Raw genomic sequence first — 22,804 nt, 5'->3', positions numbered from 1 at the left:
CCTTAAACAGTCTAGAAATGGAAGGGATATTAATAGTTCAAAATATGTAATAATAGCAAGATGAACTTACTGGTTCTGTAAGTGTGCTGTCCTTTTCTAAAAACTGAACTACACAGTACGCCAGCTACAGTAAAAAAAAAGGAGTTTATTAATACACATTTTGAAATCATTAGCATTAAGTCGAGAATACTTCTGAATACTTCAAATAAAAACAGAAGTTTCTTCTGTAATTTAAAAAAAAATTATTTGGCAGACAACTTAAACAGAAGGGTAAATACACTTTACCTATCTTACCCAACCTTCCCAATTCTGTCCTCACCTTTTTCTGTGTTATAATATAGACACACACGACTCGATGTTTTCTTTTTAGACCTAGCACTTGGCATTTCATCACATTCCATCTTTTCAAACACAGGATTTAAAAATCACAATCTTATCCTCTAGAGTGCTTTTCACCCGCTAACATTTTGGTGTCCCATGCTGATTTAGTAAGTATTTTGTATTTCATAATCTAAGTTAGATAACAGTGCATTGAACAGTTGTAAATCTCAGGACTTTTTTATATATGACAACTAATGATAACCATGCATATCAATGTAAAGGCTGATGCAAGCTGAGGCTGATGTACAGTATTTACCAACTTCAATTCTGAGACTGAAACTGCCAACCTGTGCCTAGACAGTGAATTATTACATCCCTTTCACTCCATGGGCTGATAGTGCCAAAGTAAGTGGGCACTGCACGCCTCACAAACTGTTTAAATCATCTTTTAAGTCTCTGTATTTATGGAAGTTCAGTTGATGATCCATTTCCTTTCCTGTTTTTGATGACTGCTACCCAGAATGTCCCTAGGTAATCTGAGGGATGTGCAAAGATTATTACAGCTACTGTTCTTTGCTATTCTGAAGTAAATTTGAATTTAACATGGAAATTAACTTTCTCCATGTATATTTGGATTTGGCAGCAAACCCTTCTGATTATCTGCCAATGTTTCAATGTGAATTTTTGTGAGTTTAATCTGGTGTTTCACACACTAAACTCACTTGAAGTACTTTCCCATGTACATGTAAGAGAGGTATCCTTATTATCACTATCTTGTTTTTACTGATACTGAAAAGCAATGCAAATCAGCTGAAGGTTTTGGAGAATTTGTGGTTTAAGGGGAACAGATAAAGAACAACACACCTCAGGTCAGTAGAAAAGCTGGCACAGATGTCTGCACTAGTTGAGATTTTAAGAAAGGTCTCATTGTACACACCCTAACAGGTTATGTCCATGGCATCAGAAAAAAAGAAAAAAAAAATCTTTTAAAATGGGAGCCTCTCTAGCCTACTACTTCAACAGGGACTTGCCCAGAAGGCAAGATCCAAAGCAAATGCTTATAAGCATCTCTAATTGCTAGAGAATTGTAGTTATACAATTGCATACCCATTTGAAGAAAGGGTATTTAAAACTTGGGAGTACTCAAACTACACCGAAAATATTGAACTTTCAAGTTAAAAATCCAAAAGTTATGTAACAATCATGGGGAAAAATTCAGCATATCACAATAATACTGTATTTTCTCTCACACTGTATGGATTTCCCACTCCTCTAGAAATACTGAATGGAACTAAACTCATCATAGAAAAGATACAGCTGGTTTAAAAGCATGATACGACTTAGATGCCCCTTTTTTCTGTGTACTTCTAAAAAGATCTATTGAATTAAATAATGATGTCCTAGTAAAGTCCCAATTCCTTTCAGAACACCAACACTTGTAAGAAACTGAATTCAGCTGAATTGCTTCATGTAGTTTAGAATAATATGTTTATATGTGGCATCCATTAAAACCGTGCTTTTCTGCAATTTTTTGTGTCTAAACATTACAGACAATATCAAGAACTCTAACATTAACCAACTACCACATGTGTTGAATCTATAAACACTACAGTGCTTTTAAAAAATATATTTATTATATACACACATGTATTCTTTTTAATTTGTCTATCAACATGTGAAGCACTATAGGTATATGCTTTAAATAAATTCCCAAGGCCAGTTAAGAGGGAAGTGCTGGAGGCTGGAACAGGACCCACACCAGAGTGGCTCGAGTCCCGCAGCCTCTCCAGACAAGCTGAACAAAACACTAGCACGAAAAGCACCAAACAAAACTTACCTGTGGGTGGTAGACACTGAGTGATTTCACTTTGTGCAATGGTAACAAAACCTTCAATAGGAATATTTTGTGCTCTTCTTTTAATGGTAAGGCAAATCCATTAATTATGCTGCCAGGGAAAGAAGTTTAAAAATAAAGACAGTAATTACACAAAGTCTGCACTACCGTGCAGGATACACCAAAAGTCTTGGGTTTAGCAATTGTTTTCCGAAGTTTACAAATTACTAGAATAGTCAAATCAATCTCTGCCCATCCCTCAACCAAGTCTTTCACAGGTCTCAAATTCTTCTTCCAAGCAGCACATAACTGTACCTTCACTTCAGACTCCACCCTTCACTGTGAACTACTCACTGTTCTCAAAGCTTTGAATACAAGTTTCTCCCATCCTCTTCACGGTATTAACGAGTGAAGCAGAGACTGCATGTGGAGGAGGTAATCCAGGACAGCAGTCCAAGTCAAAACATGACTTCTACTTAACTATTACTATTTCTGCAAGGCCCTAGCATACAACCAAACATGACATTCCAGCTACAGGTGAGTGCAGATATTGCTCAATACTGGGTCAATGGCACCTTTACCTAAAACTACAGCACTAGAACAGTGTTTTGTGTCCACTCACTTTGCTAACATTAAGATCAGTTAAACATCTAGAATCCTATTGTTCCTTTACTATTTTAAATCCTATTTTATTAATTCCAAGGCTTTTCTCTTCACTAATAAGGAGAGAAGGCACCCAGGCTGAAGGAACCACCCAAACTTTTCTTAAAAAAACAACATATTAAAAAATTCAAAGTTACATATATTTCAATCTCAGAAATCAGATGGTATCCCAGAATTGAAGCTTATTAAACAACACTTGCTCACCCTTGCTGTGCATGCTTAAAGTAATTTTTCATTTGTAATGACTGCACAGCTATTTAGAGGATATAAGGTTACTTCTGAAGTCTCTCAGTGCATAACATCAAAAATCCATTTCAACATCAACATTTCTATGGTGTTCTTGCCACAAATTCCACATACTTGAGAAATAAAAATTAATTTAAAAAAAAAAAGTTTCTCCAAGGTATTTTAAGGATTGTTAACTACAGAGAGGAGTAGAATTTAGGCCAAGTTTGGCCTTGATTAAGTGCGAAAGAATTCTACATTCCTCTTGAAAGATGATTATCAGAAAAAACATAACCACATTAGTAGTTCCCACTGGAAGTGTTCATTTGTTCAGTATTATATAGCACTCAGCAAAGGAAAAGAATGTACTTCTGCATAAAATTTAATTCTCTGCTTCTGCCAAGTCAAACCCCAGAAAACCAACTAAAAACTGTTGCTCCTAAGAAGCTCTATGTCAACAACACGTTGTGTGAAACTCCTTTATGGATTGGAAGAATAACCAACACAGAACAGTTACAGCTCAGAAGCCTTACTTAGTTACTAGAAATTTAGATTTGGAAGAATAACAGGAAAAATCCAAACCAATAACTTTTAACATCATAACACTTTAAGCTAACCTAACAAAATCAAGAATGAAAAAGCTGGTGACTTAAGTAACAGTTTTGAAGATTTAGCTCCATACTCGAGTAGCTTTCCAGAGTTTTCAGTGTGTCTTGATGAATATGACTTGATTATAAGTAATGATGGATATGTAAGTCCTTTAATCATTGAACATTTCATTCAAAATTAAAGAACTACTCTGGGGAGACATACAGACCTAGAAAATCTTAAAACAGCTTTCCAATTTCAACAGCATTCAGGGTTGCATTAGGAACAGCATTGCCAGTAAGCTGAGGTAGGTGGTCCTTCACCTCTGCTCAGCCCCAGTGAGACATCTGCAGTGCTGAGTCCAGCTCTGGGCTGCCCAGGACAAGAGGAATGGACATACTGGAGGGAGTCCAGTAAAGGGCAATGAAGGGACTGGAGCATCTGATATACACAGAAAGGCTGAAAAAGCTGTCTAGCCTGAGGAGAAGGCTGAGGGGGATCTCACCCATGTGTACAAATACATGAAGAGATGGTGTGAAGAGTCAGACTCTTCTCAGTGGTACCCAGTGAAAGAGGCTATGGGCACGAATTGAAACACAGGATATTTCATTCAAAAATAAGAAAAGAACCTTTTCATTGTGAGTGGGGTCAAACAAGGGAAACCATTGCCTAGAAAAACCGTGGGGTCTCCGCCCTTGGAGATAAACAAAGCCTGACCAGACACAACACCAAACACTCTGCTCTCGATGACCTGTTACCTTTATGTTAAAGATATGGAAATACCACAAAGTGAACCTAACTAAGCTTTTAAGGTGTATTAACGTAAAAAAAAAATGCCCAAAGCCTGCACATGGATTACAGAAACCAGTTAACAGAAAACCCACTGGTTTTGATGAGGTTATCAGTTTTAAGTTGAAAAATATTTGGGTTAACAAAAAGAGGCTTCTTAAGTTTCATAACCTTTGCTTCCTTTTTTTATCCACTATGTATTCAGTGATGTTGAAGAATTTTTAATAAATTTCAACTCACTACATTTTATTTGTAGTTGCTTTACAACTAATATTAATGAAAAGGAATCTAAGTAGAAAATAAGATCTAAAAAATAAGAGTTAAAAAATTGTCACATTCCAAAAAATTGTCACAAGGTTCAAGTTTTTTCTGTGTTTCTACAATCTTACTCAAAAATTACTCTCTGTTACAGCTTTTACACATGAAACAAAGCCATTTTAAACCTTTTCTCAAATCAATATATAATCCCCAACCTGATTTTTTGAAGTCTAGTCTTAAAACCAAGTGAGTTTAATTAAACAAAACCTACAACTTACCTTCCCAGTATTTCCAGTAATTCTGCTATGCCATTGTGATGTTCTGTTTCATAAATAAACCTAAATAAATGAAAAATTTTACTGGGTTACTGCTGAAGAGAGATACAATAACACCAAAATCCCCATCTAACATTACAAGTAGCTTTGACTTCCCATGTTCTAGTCACTCAATAAAAAGAAAACAGACACACACAGTGGAAAAGAAACTTTGTGGAAACAGAAATCATGACCACACCAAGATGCTTTCAACCTTGACACTTGCTTGCTCTTTTCCCCCACATTTAACAAAGCAGGACATACTTGAGCTTTTCCCAAAACTTGTATTTTATGCCATTTTAATAATGCAAAACTAAACACAGCAAACAATGTTTTAAATATTAAAATAACACAAGAGCATCTGGAATAATTAAATGCCAAGATTCAACCTTCTATAGCAAATGCAAGCACAGTGTGAGGTGTTCAGTTAGTACTTCTGGATCTAAAAAGCTCTTTGGCATTACAGATCTCTGTGGATACAAAAAGCTCTGTAATAGAGGAAGTAAAATTTTCCTGAATTTTCTTTTGACAGAGCACTGTAATTCACTAGGCAATCACCTTCCCACCCTTCTTCCCAATCATCCAAGTTCAAATTTAGTGAGAAAGTTCTATGAACGCCTTCAGGTAATTTGCAAAGAGTTATAAAAATTTATACTCAGGAGAAAATAATTCCACTAATTTGAAAGCATTTTTTAATTTAAAAATTTGTCATAGGTTGACATATTAACAGCTACTTTTAATCCAGAATATTTGATATGAATATTTTTAATCCTTAAAGATCCTTCCCATGCAATTCAGTACAACAATTCCAAGTAAAACTAAAGACAATAATACAAAAAGCTTTGAACTGAATGAATAGGAACATAAAGGTTTAATAATTTCAAAAAAATGTATTTTATTTCGGAAAAAAAATAAGATTAAAGCAATGTTGGGACAGAATTCATGCAATTGCAGTCAGAGACTAAGAGACAAATAAAGACCACACATTTCTTAGGTAAGTATAGTAATAAACTGATGTCTTGCAGGTAAAAGTATAAGAAAGGGAAATATTTTGAAAAATTCTATGCATACTTTAAGAGCTTTTCATGTACAATGCACTAACTCAAGACAGAAGTTGAAACAACTTTCCTCTGTGATGCTCCTATCCAAGTACACCAGTTTATACTTGGATGCAAAATTTTTAAGTTTCTGGTTCTGAAATATTACACAACTAAGTGAGCTTTTCTCTTGATTTGTTGTTTGTTTTTTTTTTTTTCTTTTCCTCCTATAATTTGGTAGTTGTGCAAATTATATAATCTTCCATATACATATCAGATTGAAAACATTTTTATACAAACTACTACAAAGTTGATATGATGACCAGGTCATTTTTGAGTCTTTCAAAAGCTTTGCACCAGAACTATCTCTGTTTGAAGACTTTGCTTCCATTATCTCTGAAAGTGCAAGAAGTGGCAAATAAAAACACTGTTTATTGATTTATTTCACTATAATACACTGTGATGCTGTTTTACCATCTGATTCAGCTATTTAACCAAATGATACATTTTGGAATTAATTAAATAAAAGGTTTGGGGGGGAAATTTACATCTTAAAGATACACCTGTATTTTTTCCTTGGGACATACTGACTCTTCACACGTCCTGTGAAGAAGAGTTGTCTGCAAGCCCATGCAAGCTCACTAATTATTTTAAAGTAGCTCCTCTGTAACTCTTCTAAAGGCTCAGTTGTGACCACAGGCAGGGGAGATCAGCTCCCTCTACAGCTGGTACTGCTGGGTGCCATTCATGAGATGGCACCGAGGAAGAAGCAGCGTTTTGCTATTTTCTTAAAGGGGTACCACCATAAATCCGCTCTGGGATGAAGTGGTAGAGAATAAGGGAAGCATGATGGAAGGAGTGTAAAACTGATACACAACACAGTTGTTTGGAGAAAAGAAGCGTATCAAAATAAAAAAAATTAAAACAGGCACCGTAATCTTGCATTCACCCTGGACATAACAGCATTTCCAAAGATCTTTGATATTACAGTGGATTCATTTTTTATCTTCATTTTTTTTTTGTCTCAGGGATAATTCTACAGTTCATTCTATGGCAATTAAACCAGTATTTCATGAGAACAAAACATTACATCTAAATTCTGAGGAAAGAAAAGGCAATAAATATGCTCCTTCAAGCAAATTACAGATCTCTCAGTAATTCGATTTCAGCTCAATTTCTGCCTTATGAAGAACTACACCTGTTTAAGGCACTGCTGTAATACAAATAGTACTAGCCAATATGAAAAGAAAGCCTCACACAAGATACCAAACCACCCACTAAATAAATCATAAACTAACTCAAATTTCAGCTGCCAAATTAATATCATGTGCAAGACTACTCTAATTTAAATCTGCCAGACTGGTATTAATTATTATTAGATGTAGCAATATTAGGTATAAACTTACTAAGAATCTTAAAAATTGCTAGCAGTGTCTTAAGTGTTTTAACTACATACCTGATCACATGCACCATAATACAATGATACTGACATACCTATAAAATATATTATTAATTTGTTTCCGGATGTAAGCTCTTAGGCCTAAAAATTTCCCATATATTCTGTGAAGAGTTGTTTTAAGAAAATCTCTTTCACGAGGATCTTCACTGTCGAAGAGCTCTAAAAGCTGCAAAGAGGGAAAAGAGAGGCACTTTAATTGAATCTAATGTACTGTAAAAATAATTTAGAGCTTCAAGTTAAAAATTATTTTTTTTACCTCACCTGTAATACAAACTTCTGATCAATATATTTCTTAGCTATATTAGGTTGAAAATCTGGAGATTCTAAAAACCTTAAGAAAAATTCATAAACAAGCTGGAATAAAAAACAACAAAAAATCAGTATTAGTCTTTTAAACAAGAAACCATTTTATAAGTATCACATTACTAAAATTACTAAGTAGTTGCTCAGAACTTCACAATGTTTTTAATTATATTTATCTATGCATCACACAGTAAAAGCTTTGCTCTTGCTCTCCTGACAAATTACAAGAACTTGAGATTCTTTAAACTCCTGAAATTCTGCTGAGCTCCATCACCAGATTTTACTCAAATGACATACAGTAATCTAATATTTATCATGCCCAGAAGTACATGTTTTAAAAATTCTCTGTTCTTCTCTGTTTGTCACGGTACCTCTGAAAGCTCAAGCTCTGTCAGAGCCAGATCAAAGCATTCATAGTGACAAATGGAAGCTCATTTAAAATCTCAGCAGTTACATCTCTACCACAAGAAACCATGAGCCTTTAACCTATAGTATAACTGTATTTTTTAAAAAAGATGATCAGTTTAAATTCCATAAACATATTTTGAAAATTGTATAGTAAAGTGTTTGAGATAAACACATGACTTAAACAATTTTGAATAAATAAACAGTGATTTTGTTTATCAATCTGAATTTTGTTTATCAATTCTGTAATCTCAGAAATCTGTTAGACTGTGATGTCTTAGTCTCCATGAAATACCTGTAGATGAGGCCATGCAGCTTCTAAGGTTGGTTCATCTTCCTCAGGATCAAATTCTGCTCCCGTTGGATTGGAAGATGGTGGTAATGTTCGAAACATATTAACTGCAAACTGAAATGACATGTGTCTTTAAGAATTTTGAAACAAGTGAATGATTAAAAAAAAGACCTCAAAGATGGTTTTGATCAAGAATTCCTTACATGAACTATTTTAATTAACATTTGCAAAAATACAAGCTATGTAATACAGCATCTTAAACATTCTTCTTGGAAGACTTCTAACTTAAAGAACGCTTTTCCATGCTGTACTCTTTAAAGCACAAAGCTACTGTCAGGATGTGTTTTATGAGGATATTGCTCTGATAGTTTAAAAGCCCAAGCAAATGTATATAAAATGTTTATACAAACATTTCGACACATACACACTTTATAAGGCCTCGCAGCAACCGGCAAAAGTAGAAGTCAGAAGCAGAGATGCAAACCAAAGATCACTCACAACTATTCTTCTCTATGAAATATTACTAGTTTTATTTTACACAGTGGCTGTACACACACTGAAACATTTCAAAACCAAATTCCACCCCTCCCAGTGGTACTTCTCTTAAACCATGTCCATATACCTGACATCACAGGAGCACTGAAGGGGGAGAAACACACATCCTAATCCTTACACCTTTCACTTTTTTCTGAATTCTCAACTCCCTGAAAAATATTCAGTATTCTCATGGAAGTGGAGTAGACTGTAAACATGAATTGCTTTTCAAGTTGTTGATACACACACATATTTTTGTGTTTCCCAGTGCTTGTCTAGATGTACATTTGTACTACGGATGAACCAATGCAGTACCCTTCACAAACCCCTTAAACATGAGGAGAGTTTCCAAGTCTCTAATAAAGAAAAAAACAAAACCATTCCCTGTCACATAGAATGAAAACTTTTTTAAGAGATCCTGTTTTTGACAGGACCAATCACCCCATCACTAAATGCATGCAGCTTGATTTTTTCGTTTTTAGATAAAAATACATAATCACAAATAATCACATTTGTATCAATCCACACAATGCATATAAACACAAATGCAAAGTAAAAAGCATTTGTTGTCCGAACAAAAAAATATTACACCATTTTTAGGAATAAATTTAACAAGCATTCTCAAGAGTAACCTTGCCTAGAATGGTGCAACGGTTTTAAAAGGTCTGCAATATTCTATATTTTCACCTGGAAGGACAGCTGGCAAAACCAGCTGGCTTCACTGTGGATAAGAATGGAACAACTTGCTAGTGTTGCAAACGATTGTTCTCCCACCCTGAGGAGTTAATTAAAACTTTACTGTGTGTGCAAGTTGGGGGTTACTGTGCAAGTGTTCGCTTTCTACGCACTGCAGTAAGAAATCCCGAGGAAGCCTTTATCTGTATAGGCTGTCAGTACTGAAAAGAAATGAATCCCTCAATTCCCGTTGCAATCCAGAGTGTTCAGTAAGGCACAGTCATTGGTATGACACAACCAAATTGCTGAGTGACTAGAAAAACGTCATCTATTTAGCAATGCAAGTGTGCCCAACAGAGACTTCCTTGTTCTATTTTGTTGCTTACTCATCACCCATCCAGTACCGAGTAGTCTAAACTTACTTTTGTATGGAACAGAAAAAAAAAAAAAGATCAATTCAAATTAGTATATGGTCTCAAACAGCCTCTGCTTCAAAGTGATTCTTTAAGACTAATGCCTCAGTCTCTCAGCAGCTTGAACACACTGCCCAAGACAGAGAAGCCTGCCAAAATAAATCCACAGGGGTGGGCTGTCCTGACCCTTTGTAACAACTGAGCATATTAGGCTTCATAAAGAAATTCTCTTCAAGTCTATTTCTTCTTATAACACTGAAGTAAATTCTGTTTTCAAATACACAGATCATTTTGTGCTTATGAAAATACTACAATATTTAAAAATAAATTTTGGTAAACACTCACAATGAGAATGGTGACTACACCAAATAGAGAGCTCTATCCTGCACAAAACTGATTTATCAAATCAGTTGCAGCTGGTTGCATGGACCTTCAGCACAAGGTGTATATATAGGCTCCATCTTAAATATACGCTGCAAGTACTAAGAAGAGTTAACCTACACATTGTTATTGATATTCTATTGCTGTAGCAGATTGGAGGTGTCTTTTTGCAAGCATTTAGAGTGGAAATGTACTCTAAGACTTTCAAGTCTGGCAAAGTAAGAGACAACAGGGCAGAAAAGCTGATTTGTCAAGAAAATGAAAATTCTTTGCAGAAGACTACATCACCAGGAGCAGCAGAAACATTTACAGAGCCTTTGCAAGAAAATCAGTATTTGGCTCAGCAAACATGCCAGTACAGGGCATCTCCAGGACCAGCTGGAAAGAAAATAAAAGATCCCTCCACTGGCACTTGCACAGAACTGAATGCCTTATTTGAGGATGAAGCAAATAAAACATGATTTTGCATCAGTTGAAAGGTTCCTATGCTTTCAACCAGTACAGCTCAATTTAAGGAAAAAAACCACAAACCACACAAATTTGCGTTTACTTATAATGTGGCTATTCAGAATGCAAGGTCTACTCCAACATCACAAAGAATAAAACCTATTCTTTATGCTACAATTTCAGTCTTTATGAATGTCCAAATTCTATCACAGATAATAACCACATGTGTCATACACACATTTTTATTGAGGTTTTTGGTGGTGGGTTTTTTTTCTTGGTTGGCTGTTTGCCTTTTTTTTTTTTTTAAATAGCATCAAAGCTTTCATGCTGATCATTTGAAGATTATTAGTAAGCTCTGAAGGATTAAGCTGTCTCAGTTTCAAGATGCTTCTTTGCAGAAGAATGCATTCCATGCATCTTTGGTGGGATTCTGGGAAAAGCAACAGAATGCCGTATTTCCCTCTTCACATTCTGACTTCTTCTCATTAACACCTCCATTTCCAGTTTAAAATAAAGCTGTGAATTACCTAACAACTGGCAGGGCCAAGGAGCATGTGTTGTCCTGCCATCTCACATCTGACAGATGGCAGAGCAGACAGTGGGAGGCAGTATGGAACTGCATCAGCTAAATCTGCAAGGTGTACGTTATATTCCCATGAAGGAAAAGTCATCCTGATGCTCTATTTTTCTTCATAATATTCCTTCATTCCAGCAACTGAGATGTAGGTTTGACTCACGCAAAGACTGACATATCAGAGTAATTACTATTTCAGAGAACTAAAAGTAAAGCTGATATATCTTCATGTTCCCCTTTTAAAAAGCATGGACATCAAGTAACCAACCACAAATACAGTGAAGATCTATAATCATCAGTGGTCTTCCAGGAAAACAAACCCAGGAAGTCTAGACTCAATACATAAAACTTGCAAGTGTTGTAAAGTAAATGGTAGAATAATTGGAATTTTTTAGATAAGAAAGTCCCAGGCTCTCACTATAAAGCAGAAAATCTGGGACATGTAAGGTGTTAGCAACAAAGTTTTGTACATTTTAGTTTTGAGAATAGCAAATGAAAATATTTAAAACCCACAGAGTATTTTTTTCCATGAGCAGTGGAACCAATGAAGTCTGATTTGATCTGTTTTATATCCTAGACCAACAGAATATAAAACTGCTCAAATCAAGTTGCAACATCTCTCAGTAAAGGCAAAATCCTGAAACTCTCTTGTCTACTAAGCCACCAAAATTTAGGAAAATTTACAATGAATTAATATCAGTGACTCCTTTACCTTTCTGTCAAATGGCTAACCTTTTTTTAACTTCTCAGTCTTTTGACAAACAGACAAGACAAGCTGCAAAGCCCAATTTCCTCTAAGGCCAATTTCCCAGAGAAGTATAAATAAACATAGCATAACTTAAAAACATTCCCCTCCCCAGTTCCCCTCCCACCCACAAAATCCCACAAGCTCCCTCCCCCCCCTCCAAATTTATGAAGCTTGAGTCTTTATGAAAACTGGCCTAATGAGCCAAAATTCTCTCTGTGCTGTTAGCACTGACAACACTTGACTTCAAAGGACATAACTTAGGAGGATGGGAGAATAAAAAAAAAAGGAAAAGCAAACAACCTGCATTTTTACCACTTTGGAGATATTTGCTGTAATGGTAGTCAAACACTCTATTTTTCTGGTGGCCCATTTCATAAAATACTAGAGTATATTTTTAAGCAAGTAAGCATCAGACATATCATTATACATTTTCTCCCGCTTTCTGCGGAGCAGCCTGATGTGAGCAGCTCGGAATGAAGAGTTGTATAAACTGAAAATCTGTGCCTTCTGTACTCAGGTGACTGAAGCCAACCTAACAGTTAAATAGAGCAACAAGTAGCACACCTCTATTCACAGTAACAGCTGTTCTAGACCAAAGATAACAGTAAGAGACACAAAACACCACACCTGCAACCCCTCTCAAAAAAGAAATAAATCAGCTTCCCATGGGTATAACTGAGCAGGTAGTTTTAATAATGCATTAAAAGTTGCAGTGAAAACCAATTCAGTTGCTGAATAAAATTAGATCTGTTCCTATATGTAATATCATATTAAAAATGTAGTATTAGTCTATGTGCTTCACAAAAATGTTAACATCCAGAAGGATCTCATCTTCATCATTACTAAGTAAATTATTATGGGAGCTTAGAAATAAGTCATATTTATACACTGTTGATCTACTTCTTTCTCAGAACACTAAAACCCTGAACACCTGCACATCCAGTGCTGCCCCAGTTCTCCTCAATACCTTCTGGCTGGTTAGATGGGGAAGTGAATAATTAGTATTGATGTTCACTTTCACAGTCCCTCTTAAAACGATCCAGATACTGCCCATCCTGCCCTGAGGTGGAAACCAGCACTAATTTGAGTCTGTATTCGACACAATTACCAACTGTCACAAAGTTCTACAAAACTAATATCCTAATATCCTGTGCTTCTGACAAGCTAGTACACAACAGAATATTCTCATAAAGCCCTGTTTTCTTCAAAAGCCAACTTAAAAAAAAAGCATATCTTCTTTTCCAAATAAGAACTTTTAATGGATGCTTTTCATCAAAAAATCAGACATTTGCCTACATGGCTTAGTTTTGAGAAGAAGTACTTATATTATACCTGAGAAATGGAACTTGTTATACAAACAGTTAATGAAAACATTTCCTTTCTCATCACATCATTGCTTAGAAATATAAAAAGAACTTGAAAAGGACATGTCAGCTGGCTCTTTGAGGAAGAAAGGAAAACACTCTTGAATCCATTCTGGAGAGTAACATTAAATCCATTTTAGAAATCAATTTCCCATAACTTTTGTAAAGGAGACTTAGGCTTAATATTAAATTATTAGCTAAGCCAGTAAATGAATATATAACTTAAAGACAAGACTTTATTGGTGGGTGAAAGGACGTGACACCAGCACTAGGAATTATAAAGAATAAAAGAGAATCAGATTATAAAGACAAGATCTCTTGTAAGAAAGAAAGAACATTTAAAGCTTTGGGAAAGGAAACATATTATTATACAAGTATTACTATTAAAGAGGTAACTTGTGAAATTCATTGCCCTAAGTGATTGGCCTACATAATATGTTAACAAAACCAAACAGAACTTAGACACACGCATATATATAGAGAGAGAATGTACACATACATACAGACACAAACAAGTAACCTCCAAATTGTGAAGACTGGCAGAATGGCACAGTGAAGTTCCAATTTCTATGCCAACTACCAAGTCCACAAACTTTCCAAACTGAGAACCATTCTCAGTTCTGAGTATTTCTTAATCACTCATGATTTTACCAAAAATGCTATTCCTTAACATAATTCAGTGGTAGTAGCAGCACATAACTTTTCAATGTCTCTTGGAAAAGTCTTCAAGCACACAAGGAAATTAGGTTTATTTTTCCTTAAAATCCCTACTGTCAATCCAAATGTATGGCCAGAACTTAGCAAATGTACACCTCAGTCTACACATACATGCCTGAAAGGAAGGTAATGATAATATTACTGCAGGAAGAATACAGTTGCTGCATCAGATGAACAAACAAAAAACACCTATCTGAATTTAACCATCTGAAAATACCAGTCCAGATGCCTTTACTGACACTGTCTCTCACAGTACTGTGTAAGTCCCATGTGAGCACACCCCACACCCTTTAGAACCTTGCACATAGAAAGCATTTTAAATTCACTGAAAGAACAGACGCTGTGTGCTACCAGCCAAACCCTGGCAATTCAGGTAGCAGCCAAATTCTGCTGCAACATTTATTAAACTGACCAAAGTGCAGACTTATTACCACTAGTTGCATCTGAAAGCAAAGAAAGTATATATTGTCCTCAGCCAAATATACTCTGGCCATAACTGTTTGATGGAAGATAACTGCCTGTATTTCATCCCTTGTGCCTGCATTAAGACTTCCTGCTCAGAGCAAACACTAATGTCTGCCATTGGTATTCAAAAACTCATCATGAACTCCATTTTACCCAAATGAAGTCTCAGCAAGCTTATTCTCTTTCATATCTCTCCTTTCATCAGTGTCAAGTATTCCAAAACAAGCAATCAATTACAAAAAAACTAGATATAAATAAGCTATGAAAACATGGGAAAAGCCATGATCCCACATCTCCTCATTAACCATCCTCAATGCTTTGGGTGCTGGCATCCAGAGTTATGCATAAGACTCATATACTCAGAAGTTCTCATGAAAGTAATTTCTGTATCAGCAAACACTTATGGCTGATTTAGATAACAATCTTCAGAATAAGCAAGATCTTTCATGCTATAAATCCTTGGAGTCTTTGAAGAAGCTTCAAAGTCTCTAATTTGCAGGAAGACACCTAAATTTGTTTAAGTTCATATTTATGTTAGAGGTGCACTGTTTTCTCAACCCCTGAAAAGTCATCCTAAGCTCTAAATTCTCAGGAAAAAACAATATGTTACACAGGGCAGAGTTTCTTGTAGGCTTATTAGTCAGGAATTTCAAAAGATACTTTCTGTTCTCTGGGTACTGCAGACAACAGCTACAAGACCTCAATCCAACTGCTACTGCAGGCAACTGGTGTCTCATCAGCACAACAAGAGCTGAAAGACTCTGCTGTAGCTTCATGGCCACCTCTGGGGTGGACTTTCACATGATAGAAAAATAAACTAGGTCTAGCTGGCTAGGATTTGGATAGTGAGAAGGCAGAAACAATGCAGGTCTGAATGGTTCACATAGCTTGTTCCAGCAGAACCCTCATCTGCCGTGTATTTAATAAAGTCTGACTCATTTTCATCTCTGAACACAGAAAAGAAAAAAATCAATCTCCAAATAGGATTACATAAGATTAAGTGTCAAGGTGATCTTATTCCTAATCTTATAATTTTTTCAAATATTCAGTTTTACAATCTACATTTTTTTAATAGCTAGATATATTTAACTTCCCTCTCCATTTTCATTAAGATCTATTTTAAAACAGATTTGTGGGGAAGAAAAGCAATATCTATTTTTTAAAATACAAGATTTAATTTTTATGAACTTAAACTATAAGCTAATTCTGCTTCATACATGTGTCCAATTTCTATCTTGCAAAGACAGGAATCAACACTGGCAATGGGATGTCAAAGCCCTGTTTTTATTTTGCAGATGTGCAAACACAGTTGATCTTTTATGAAGATTTCAATAAAATTTCTTGAGATAAACTGATACAGCTGAAGAAACAACCTTGCATTATAAAATAAGAAGTTCTCATTGTTAAATCACTTACCATATGTACTACTTCAGGGTAAATAGGTTCTGTAATCACATTGCGATTGTGTGTGATATATTCTACCATTTCACTTAAAGCTGCTCGTTTTACTTCCTTCCACTTTAGGTCACTTAGTGGATCAGAAACAAAGTCAAAAAGTACACAACATTGTCGTAACTTCTGGATAAAGAGCTTTTCTTGATCCGCAGGAGGAACATCTGAAAAGTAAAAATAATTGGTTATAAATTACATTGTAGTGGATTTCACTCGACTCTCCATTTTTACTTCCTGAAAAGCAGTGTTTAAGAATACAAGCAAACCTTCTAAATCTTTGCACAACTTTCAGGAATATAATGGTCCAGACCACGAACCCCAGTGAAACACACTGTAGGTGACAGGATGATTTAACAAAATTGCAACAGTGATGCATACTTGCCCTTGCCAGAAATAGATACTGCATGTTAAAAATACACACTTGAAAAAAATGCCTGCATGTGCTTTGTTTTTTGCTTAAGTAATCCCATGAGCTGTTAAAATGACTGATGCATGTGAAATTAAAGATTATACACAGGAAATACTTTCAGGATCAGAACCTAAATTTTCAATATTTAGGAAATACTGTAATAACTGGCCAGTGGTAAAGAAAGCAGTACCACATTTTGACAGCAGCAAAAATTTGTGTCCAGTTACCATGGCCACTTGACTACAGCACTAAGACATGAAATGTGAACACAACACAGAAAGTCTGCATAAATTTACACCGTAGAACATATTACGTTTCTGCATAATGACTTTTTTATTGTTAGATATGAACTGCTAAGACAGTAATAGCACGTTACAAAAGAGTAGGACTGGATTGACTTTGTAAATAGTTCCGCACTTTACTCCCATTTCTTCCAGCTGAAGACTTTTCTTTTTCCTTAGAGTATCATAAAATGCTAAAATTTTCTTACACAAGCAGCAAGAGCTACCATCAAGTATTTCAAGTGGTGTTACTGAATACAAGCACACACGATCTAACACGTGTATGTACAATCTAATAAACTCAATGTGCAACATATCTACAGTCCAGTTGTTTAGTTAAATACGAGTTGCTCTCCTTTTAAGTGCCTGACAAACTTCTCCTTATGATAACAAAATCTGGAATAGCTCCTCTCTCCCCAAGAGGAGTTGCTTTCAGAAGTATTTTTGTTTTAATAAACCTGGAGGATGTATTTGGTTTAAAACAGCTGTTTTTTTTTTTTAAGTTACACACACTGAATTACTCTTAAGATTAATTCCAGTTAAAAAAACCACCTTATAGTAATAGCCCAGGAGAACATAGAGAATAAAAATGTAGCATACATGAAAGAAACCACAATCAGTTACAGATTTCAGTGTCAGCAAGACACCTGGACAGTGCAGACGTCAAGAAGTAGAAAGGAAGTGCTAGATGACAGATGTCCCCAAACAGAGCAAAAATTTTCTGACAAATAAATTAGAATTCCTACCTAGTGTTGTGAACAAAGACACACGAATGTTGTATCTGAATACACATGCTTTTGTTTATTTGGATTAAAAACTATAGTAATGAATAATTTCTCCTGAGAAAACAACAACAAAAAGTATTTAATCAAGCAGTTTGCATACTGAAAGCCAGCCAAATTCCTGACCTGAATGTAAAAAGTCTCAGACATGCAAAGTGGTTGGAGTGGTAAACTTTTCCCAATTAACTGTAAAATGGAAAGTGGTTCAACCTGAAGCGTAACAACAGTTACACACAGGGATACCTGTGCTATGAATGTATACTCCACAAAATCCAAAGCCTAAATACAGACTATAATTATACAAGTAATGGACATACAATTACAGTGATTTACAGTACACTAACCTTAAAGGAGAGGAAGCATTAAAGATGTAACTACCACTAATCATGAAAGTTAAAGACTGACAGCCACAAGGGTCAAGAAACACCCTCAACAAGGCAAGAGACCTCCCTTGCCATTTATTCTGAAGTTGTTATATCTCAGTCATTCTCATTATTCCATTCGAGAGATCTTTATACAGACTGAAAACCTCATGTATTTCTAAGGAACTGTGTTTTGTTTACATGGGTGAGATACATCCTCCTCCTCTAAGAGTGTTCACACACAGCTTTCAAGTGTCCAGACCTCACATCTCTTCTGCTGCTTGTCTGGAGTACTTGCCATGAAAACAGGATCATCCTCACTTTTCAGGTTTGAAAGGATGACAGCAGCATGACAGAAAACAGGAGGTGGTTAAGAAGCTGAGTTGAGTAGACCATAATTTTTGTGTAGAACATGTATGCACAACTGCAGAGCAACTCTGGGACCCCCTGACAAGCCATTTATCCTCAGCCATGTGCCAGGGACTATCTGGTTATGTTCTTTCAGTTAATTGCATTGTGATTTCCAAATCACCTTTCATTTCAATTAAGCGAAACCCCCTCACTTCCAAGTGCTTAAGTTAACTGACATATTTGAAGAGAATGCCATCAGGTAAAAATTTCCATACTTGTGCAACTCTGGTGCTCCATTCCCCAGTGACTATGGGAAGGCCACAGTTATGTAGAAGCTACTCCTTAAAATTACACCAAAACTGACATTTGGAGCTATTCACTGAGCAATGTTTTAAAAAAAAAAAAAACCAACAAACCCAACCAAACCAAACCCAAGCAAATCAAGCACCCCCCCAATCAAATCAAATCCCCATATATTCCACTTCCCCTCCAATTGCTAGCCACTATTTACATAATGTTCACAGCACTTGTTTCTAAACAGTAGCACGAGAATAATCTTAAGACTTTTTATTCACTCCAAACACTTATCCCTTATCACTACTCACACTTCAAATGAGGACCATTTCTGGTCTTCTACTGGAACAGAAATACAGCTCTTCAGAAGAGAGGTCAGTCTCACACTTGGACTAAATGTCCAGCAATTCCTAACACAGATCTACACAAATATTATTATGGCATATTTTATGCCTAAGCTTTTATCCTACTGTCCTTTTTCTAAGACAGAAATATACACTGGAAAAAGTACTGAAAGAAGGGAGGTACTACAACAGCAAGATAAGTCTCTGGACTGAGGGATCAGTTTTTTGTCTTGTTTGGGTTTTTCAGAGATTTTTTCAGGTTGCACAATCTACAGAGATGCAAGTTCTACCCCTTCTGTTTTAACACAGTATTGATACAGAAATAGCTATTCAGTTTAAAATTTTCTACATCATCTTAAACTATGGTCTTGCCATGAACTTGTCTATATACTGATGAGTATAAAATAAGTTACTTTCCACTGTATCATTGATGCCAGCTGTGCTTTTATAACAGACTAACTAGAGCAGCGTCTCACTCTGAAAGGCAGCACTTTCAGCCCATACTGCTGTTTGAAACAGTCAGGGAAAGATCAGGTACTCAGCTACCGACTGCCTTAGCAGAACACAAATGATTGGCTGGAAAAGCTTTAATTTAAACACTTAACTTTGAATGGAAGTAGATTCCTTGGAAGCTTCAGGTATGCCTTCAGCCATTCCTACTGCGAGGGAAAGGTGAATGACCTCCCTGCAAACAGACTTCACTCAGGTAACTCTCCTCATCCTCACTTGCTTCTCACACAGGATGTGGCATCATTTTGCACCCAGAAGTTACCAGCAAACTACAGCCCTCTGAGAAGGCACCATTTTTTTGTAATGTACAGCTTAGCTAAAGAACTAAAGCATTGCTAATATTCTAACAAATCATTTTCCCTGTCTTCATATTAAAACAAATTATGTCTGGTTTAAGAAAAGTAGGAAAAGTAAAAATAAACGAGAAGAGACCAAAGTTCAGGCTTTAAGTGCCTGAACATATGTTTAGTATTCTATGACACATGAATATTTGTGCATTGTAGGACTGTAGAGACTTACTGTTCTCTGAATAACATTTTTTATGTTCCTTCAAATCTAAAAACTAGATTTTTAGTTTTGTGTTGTAATTGAGACATCACTGGGCACTGGTGATTGATCTCTCCACCTTTTTCATTGAAGGCCATTTTTCTATGATAACAGTTGCTGGATGGAGGTCAAAATGCAAAGCAGGACAAGCAGATGAGCCAGAGATGTCACACAAAACAGCTGTTTTCTAGTACAGATTGGAACTGAAATAAAGCTAGAAATTTCAAGTTTGAGGTCATTCCTCACACAAAGAACAGTTGATATAATTTCTATCAAAACCCACAGTTTGTGGTCATTAAAACTCACTATGTTATACCATTTTGAAAGCAGAAAACAAGAGACATGGTTGATAATTTACAGAAAATACACATAGAAGAGAAAATTCATCTCAGTTGAGTGAATACTTTTTTGCTCACACATAAAGGCTTGGCAGAGGCACCAGTTTTGCTTGGTTGACAGGTTCCCATTTCCTTGAAAGAAAATGAGCTCTTTTTTTCTTTAAAACTATCAAATGCCCACAGCTACCAATCAGATTATGTGCACACACAGTAAATAAAGCTCCTCTCATTTTGAGTGGGCAGTTAGATTTTTTAACACAGAAACACACACAGAAGTTTAAGTCAAAGAATACACAAACTGCCACAAAAAGGAGAAGGAGCATGTGCAAAAACAAGGTCATAGAAGAGACTAACTAAAAATCATATGCTGAAAGTAACTGCTTCCTTAAGACACTGGTGTAGAGCAAGAGTCTGAGCATGTAAGATGACTCTTACTTGCAAGTAGACAATATACCTTATGAAACATGTCTGCAAACCTAATGAAGGACTAACATTTTTAATGATAACGGAAAAACAACCTTTAATTATCTACTGTGGTGGTGCTACTCAGAATGTATCTCTAAATATATTGGTAACAGGTCCCTTCTGCTGGTCAAAAGTATTAGTGCATTTCAAATTTCATGTTCATTGGCAAAAAAACCAGCATTAAAGCTTTAGAGAAGCTTTGTAATTTGCACTGTATAGTTGTATGTCAACAAGGGGAATCCAATATCTTGCAATGTTCTCTTAAGACATTTCAGTTGACAGTACCATGGCAGCATTTTTTCACAGAACAGGGCTCAGTATCTTGGGTAAGAGAAATGGAAATTGCCAGACAAGAAGGCAGAGGAATTAAGAAGTATAGAAAAAACAACATTATCTGTCAAAACATAGATTTACCAGAATTAGCACTTTTTCCAGAATTAGTGCTCAAGTCCTTAAAAATGAGAAAAATCAGAAAAAAACCTAGAAAAATACTACAAAAGCTGGTCTAACATTTGATAAAAATCTCATTTAAAATATTTACTTTATTTAGAAATGGTTTAATTACCATTCTGATTCAAACCATGGAATACTGTTCAGGAATAATTTTCACTGCATTTCTATTATTTGACAAAGTCTTTACAGTTTTCACTGATTTTATTGAAATCTTGATGACAATAATTAATACTAGTTAGAGATGACACTCTCCCAGTTAACAGTATTCTACCTTAATATGTGATATTGGAAATAAGTGGGTGGCACGTGAAAGAAAACTTCTAATTCACGGACAGATAACTTTAATTAAAGCTATTACTTCTAGCAGCACATAAAAATAAACTCAAGGAATACAAGAAGGTACTATAATTATATACAATACATTTTATACTATAACTAGCTACCCTAGCAGTGGGAGTTTGGCTGCAGATAAATCAATGCAGGCAAGATGTTGTAGGGATACATTGGGCTAGTGAATACATAGAACACACTGGTGTTTATATTCTTTTATTTGGAACATTATTGACCCTGCAGAAACATTCCTTTGCCAAAAGAAATGCTTAAAACAAGAGAAATGGCCACAGCAACCAAAGCCACAGGAACACTCATGGAAAAAGAGTCCCTGTATTAGTCTCAAGAGAGCAGCACATACAAACAATTTTAGTGGTACAGAAGAAGAACAGACTTCCACTCTTTAGCTCACTATTGAAGATAAAGGGATGCACATGTTAGTGAAGTAAAGCATCATTAAAGAATGCAGGTTTACTCTGGAAGAATTGAGCTGCAAGTTTAAAGTCCTTCTCCAATTACCATGTATGATACCTGTTAACATTCCTACAGAGTAGCTCTCAATGCCTTTTTTTTTTTAAACACTCAGCACATTTCCCATTGGAAACAAGACACTGAAGATTAGACAGACTCATTCTGATCTACAACAAGCTCATGATTCCCAAACAACTCCTGACCAGCAATTAAAAATATTTTACAAGTACTTAGAGCTTCCATAAGGTTTACAAGAAAACACTCACTATTCCAACCAGTTATTATCATAGTAAAGCTCTTTTGTTTAAAAGGTTTAAAAACTAATCCTTATCATGTGTCCAAATCTGGGCTCTCGAACACAGGAAGGATGTGGACCTGCTGGAGTGAGCCCAGAGAAGGGTGATGAAGATGCTTAGAGGGCTGGAACATCTTATCTATGAAGACAGGAAGAGAGAGCAGGGGTTGTTCTGGATAAAACAAGAACCTGGGGAGACCTTATAGCATCTTCCAGTACCTAAATGTGCTACAAGAGAGCTGGAGAGGAACTTCTTACAAGAGCATGTAGGGATAAGACAAGGGTAAGGGCCTTAAACTGACAGAGGTCAGGTTT

At 35.8% G+C, this 22,804-nt stretch overlaps 1 protein-coding gene across 1 annotated transcript in view; it reads right to left on the bottom strand.

Moving 5' to 3' along the window:
* Window positions 1-22,804, bottom strand: part of PPP2R5C (protein phosphatase 2 regulatory subunit B'gamma) — a 49,449-nt gene that overhangs the window by 13,644 nt on the left and 13,001 nt on the right. The window contains exons 2-8 of the mRNA XM_008919474.3: window positions 16,223-16,422; window positions 8,492-8,602; window positions 7,750-7,842; window positions 7,524-7,654; window positions 4,957-5,016; window positions 2,159-2,267; window positions 71-124 (exon numbers count right to left, since the gene is read on the bottom strand). Coding sequence (XP_008917722.1) covers window positions 71-124; window positions 2,159-2,267; window positions 4,957-5,016; window positions 7,524-7,654; window positions 7,750-7,842; window positions 8,492-8,602; window positions 16,223-16,422 — 758 coding nt within the window. The remainder of the gene's footprint in view (window positions 1-70; window positions 125-2,158; window positions 2,268-4,956; window positions 5,017-7,523; window positions 7,655-7,749; window positions 7,843-8,491; window positions 8,603-16,222; window positions 16,423-22,804) is intronic.

This window comes from Manacus vitellinus, unplaced genomic scaffold (assembly GCF_001715985.3).
Source record: "Manacus vitellinus isolate BGI_N305 unplaced genomic scaffold, ASM171598v3 scaffold_6_pilon, whole genome shotgun sequence".
NCBI classification, from domain to species: domain Eukaryota; kingdom Metazoa; phylum Chordata; class Aves; order Passeriformes; family Pipridae; genus Manacus; species Manacus vitellinus.
The sequence above is the reverse complement of the archived record's forward strand: the minus strand, read 5'-3'. Positions and strand labels throughout refer to the sequence as shown.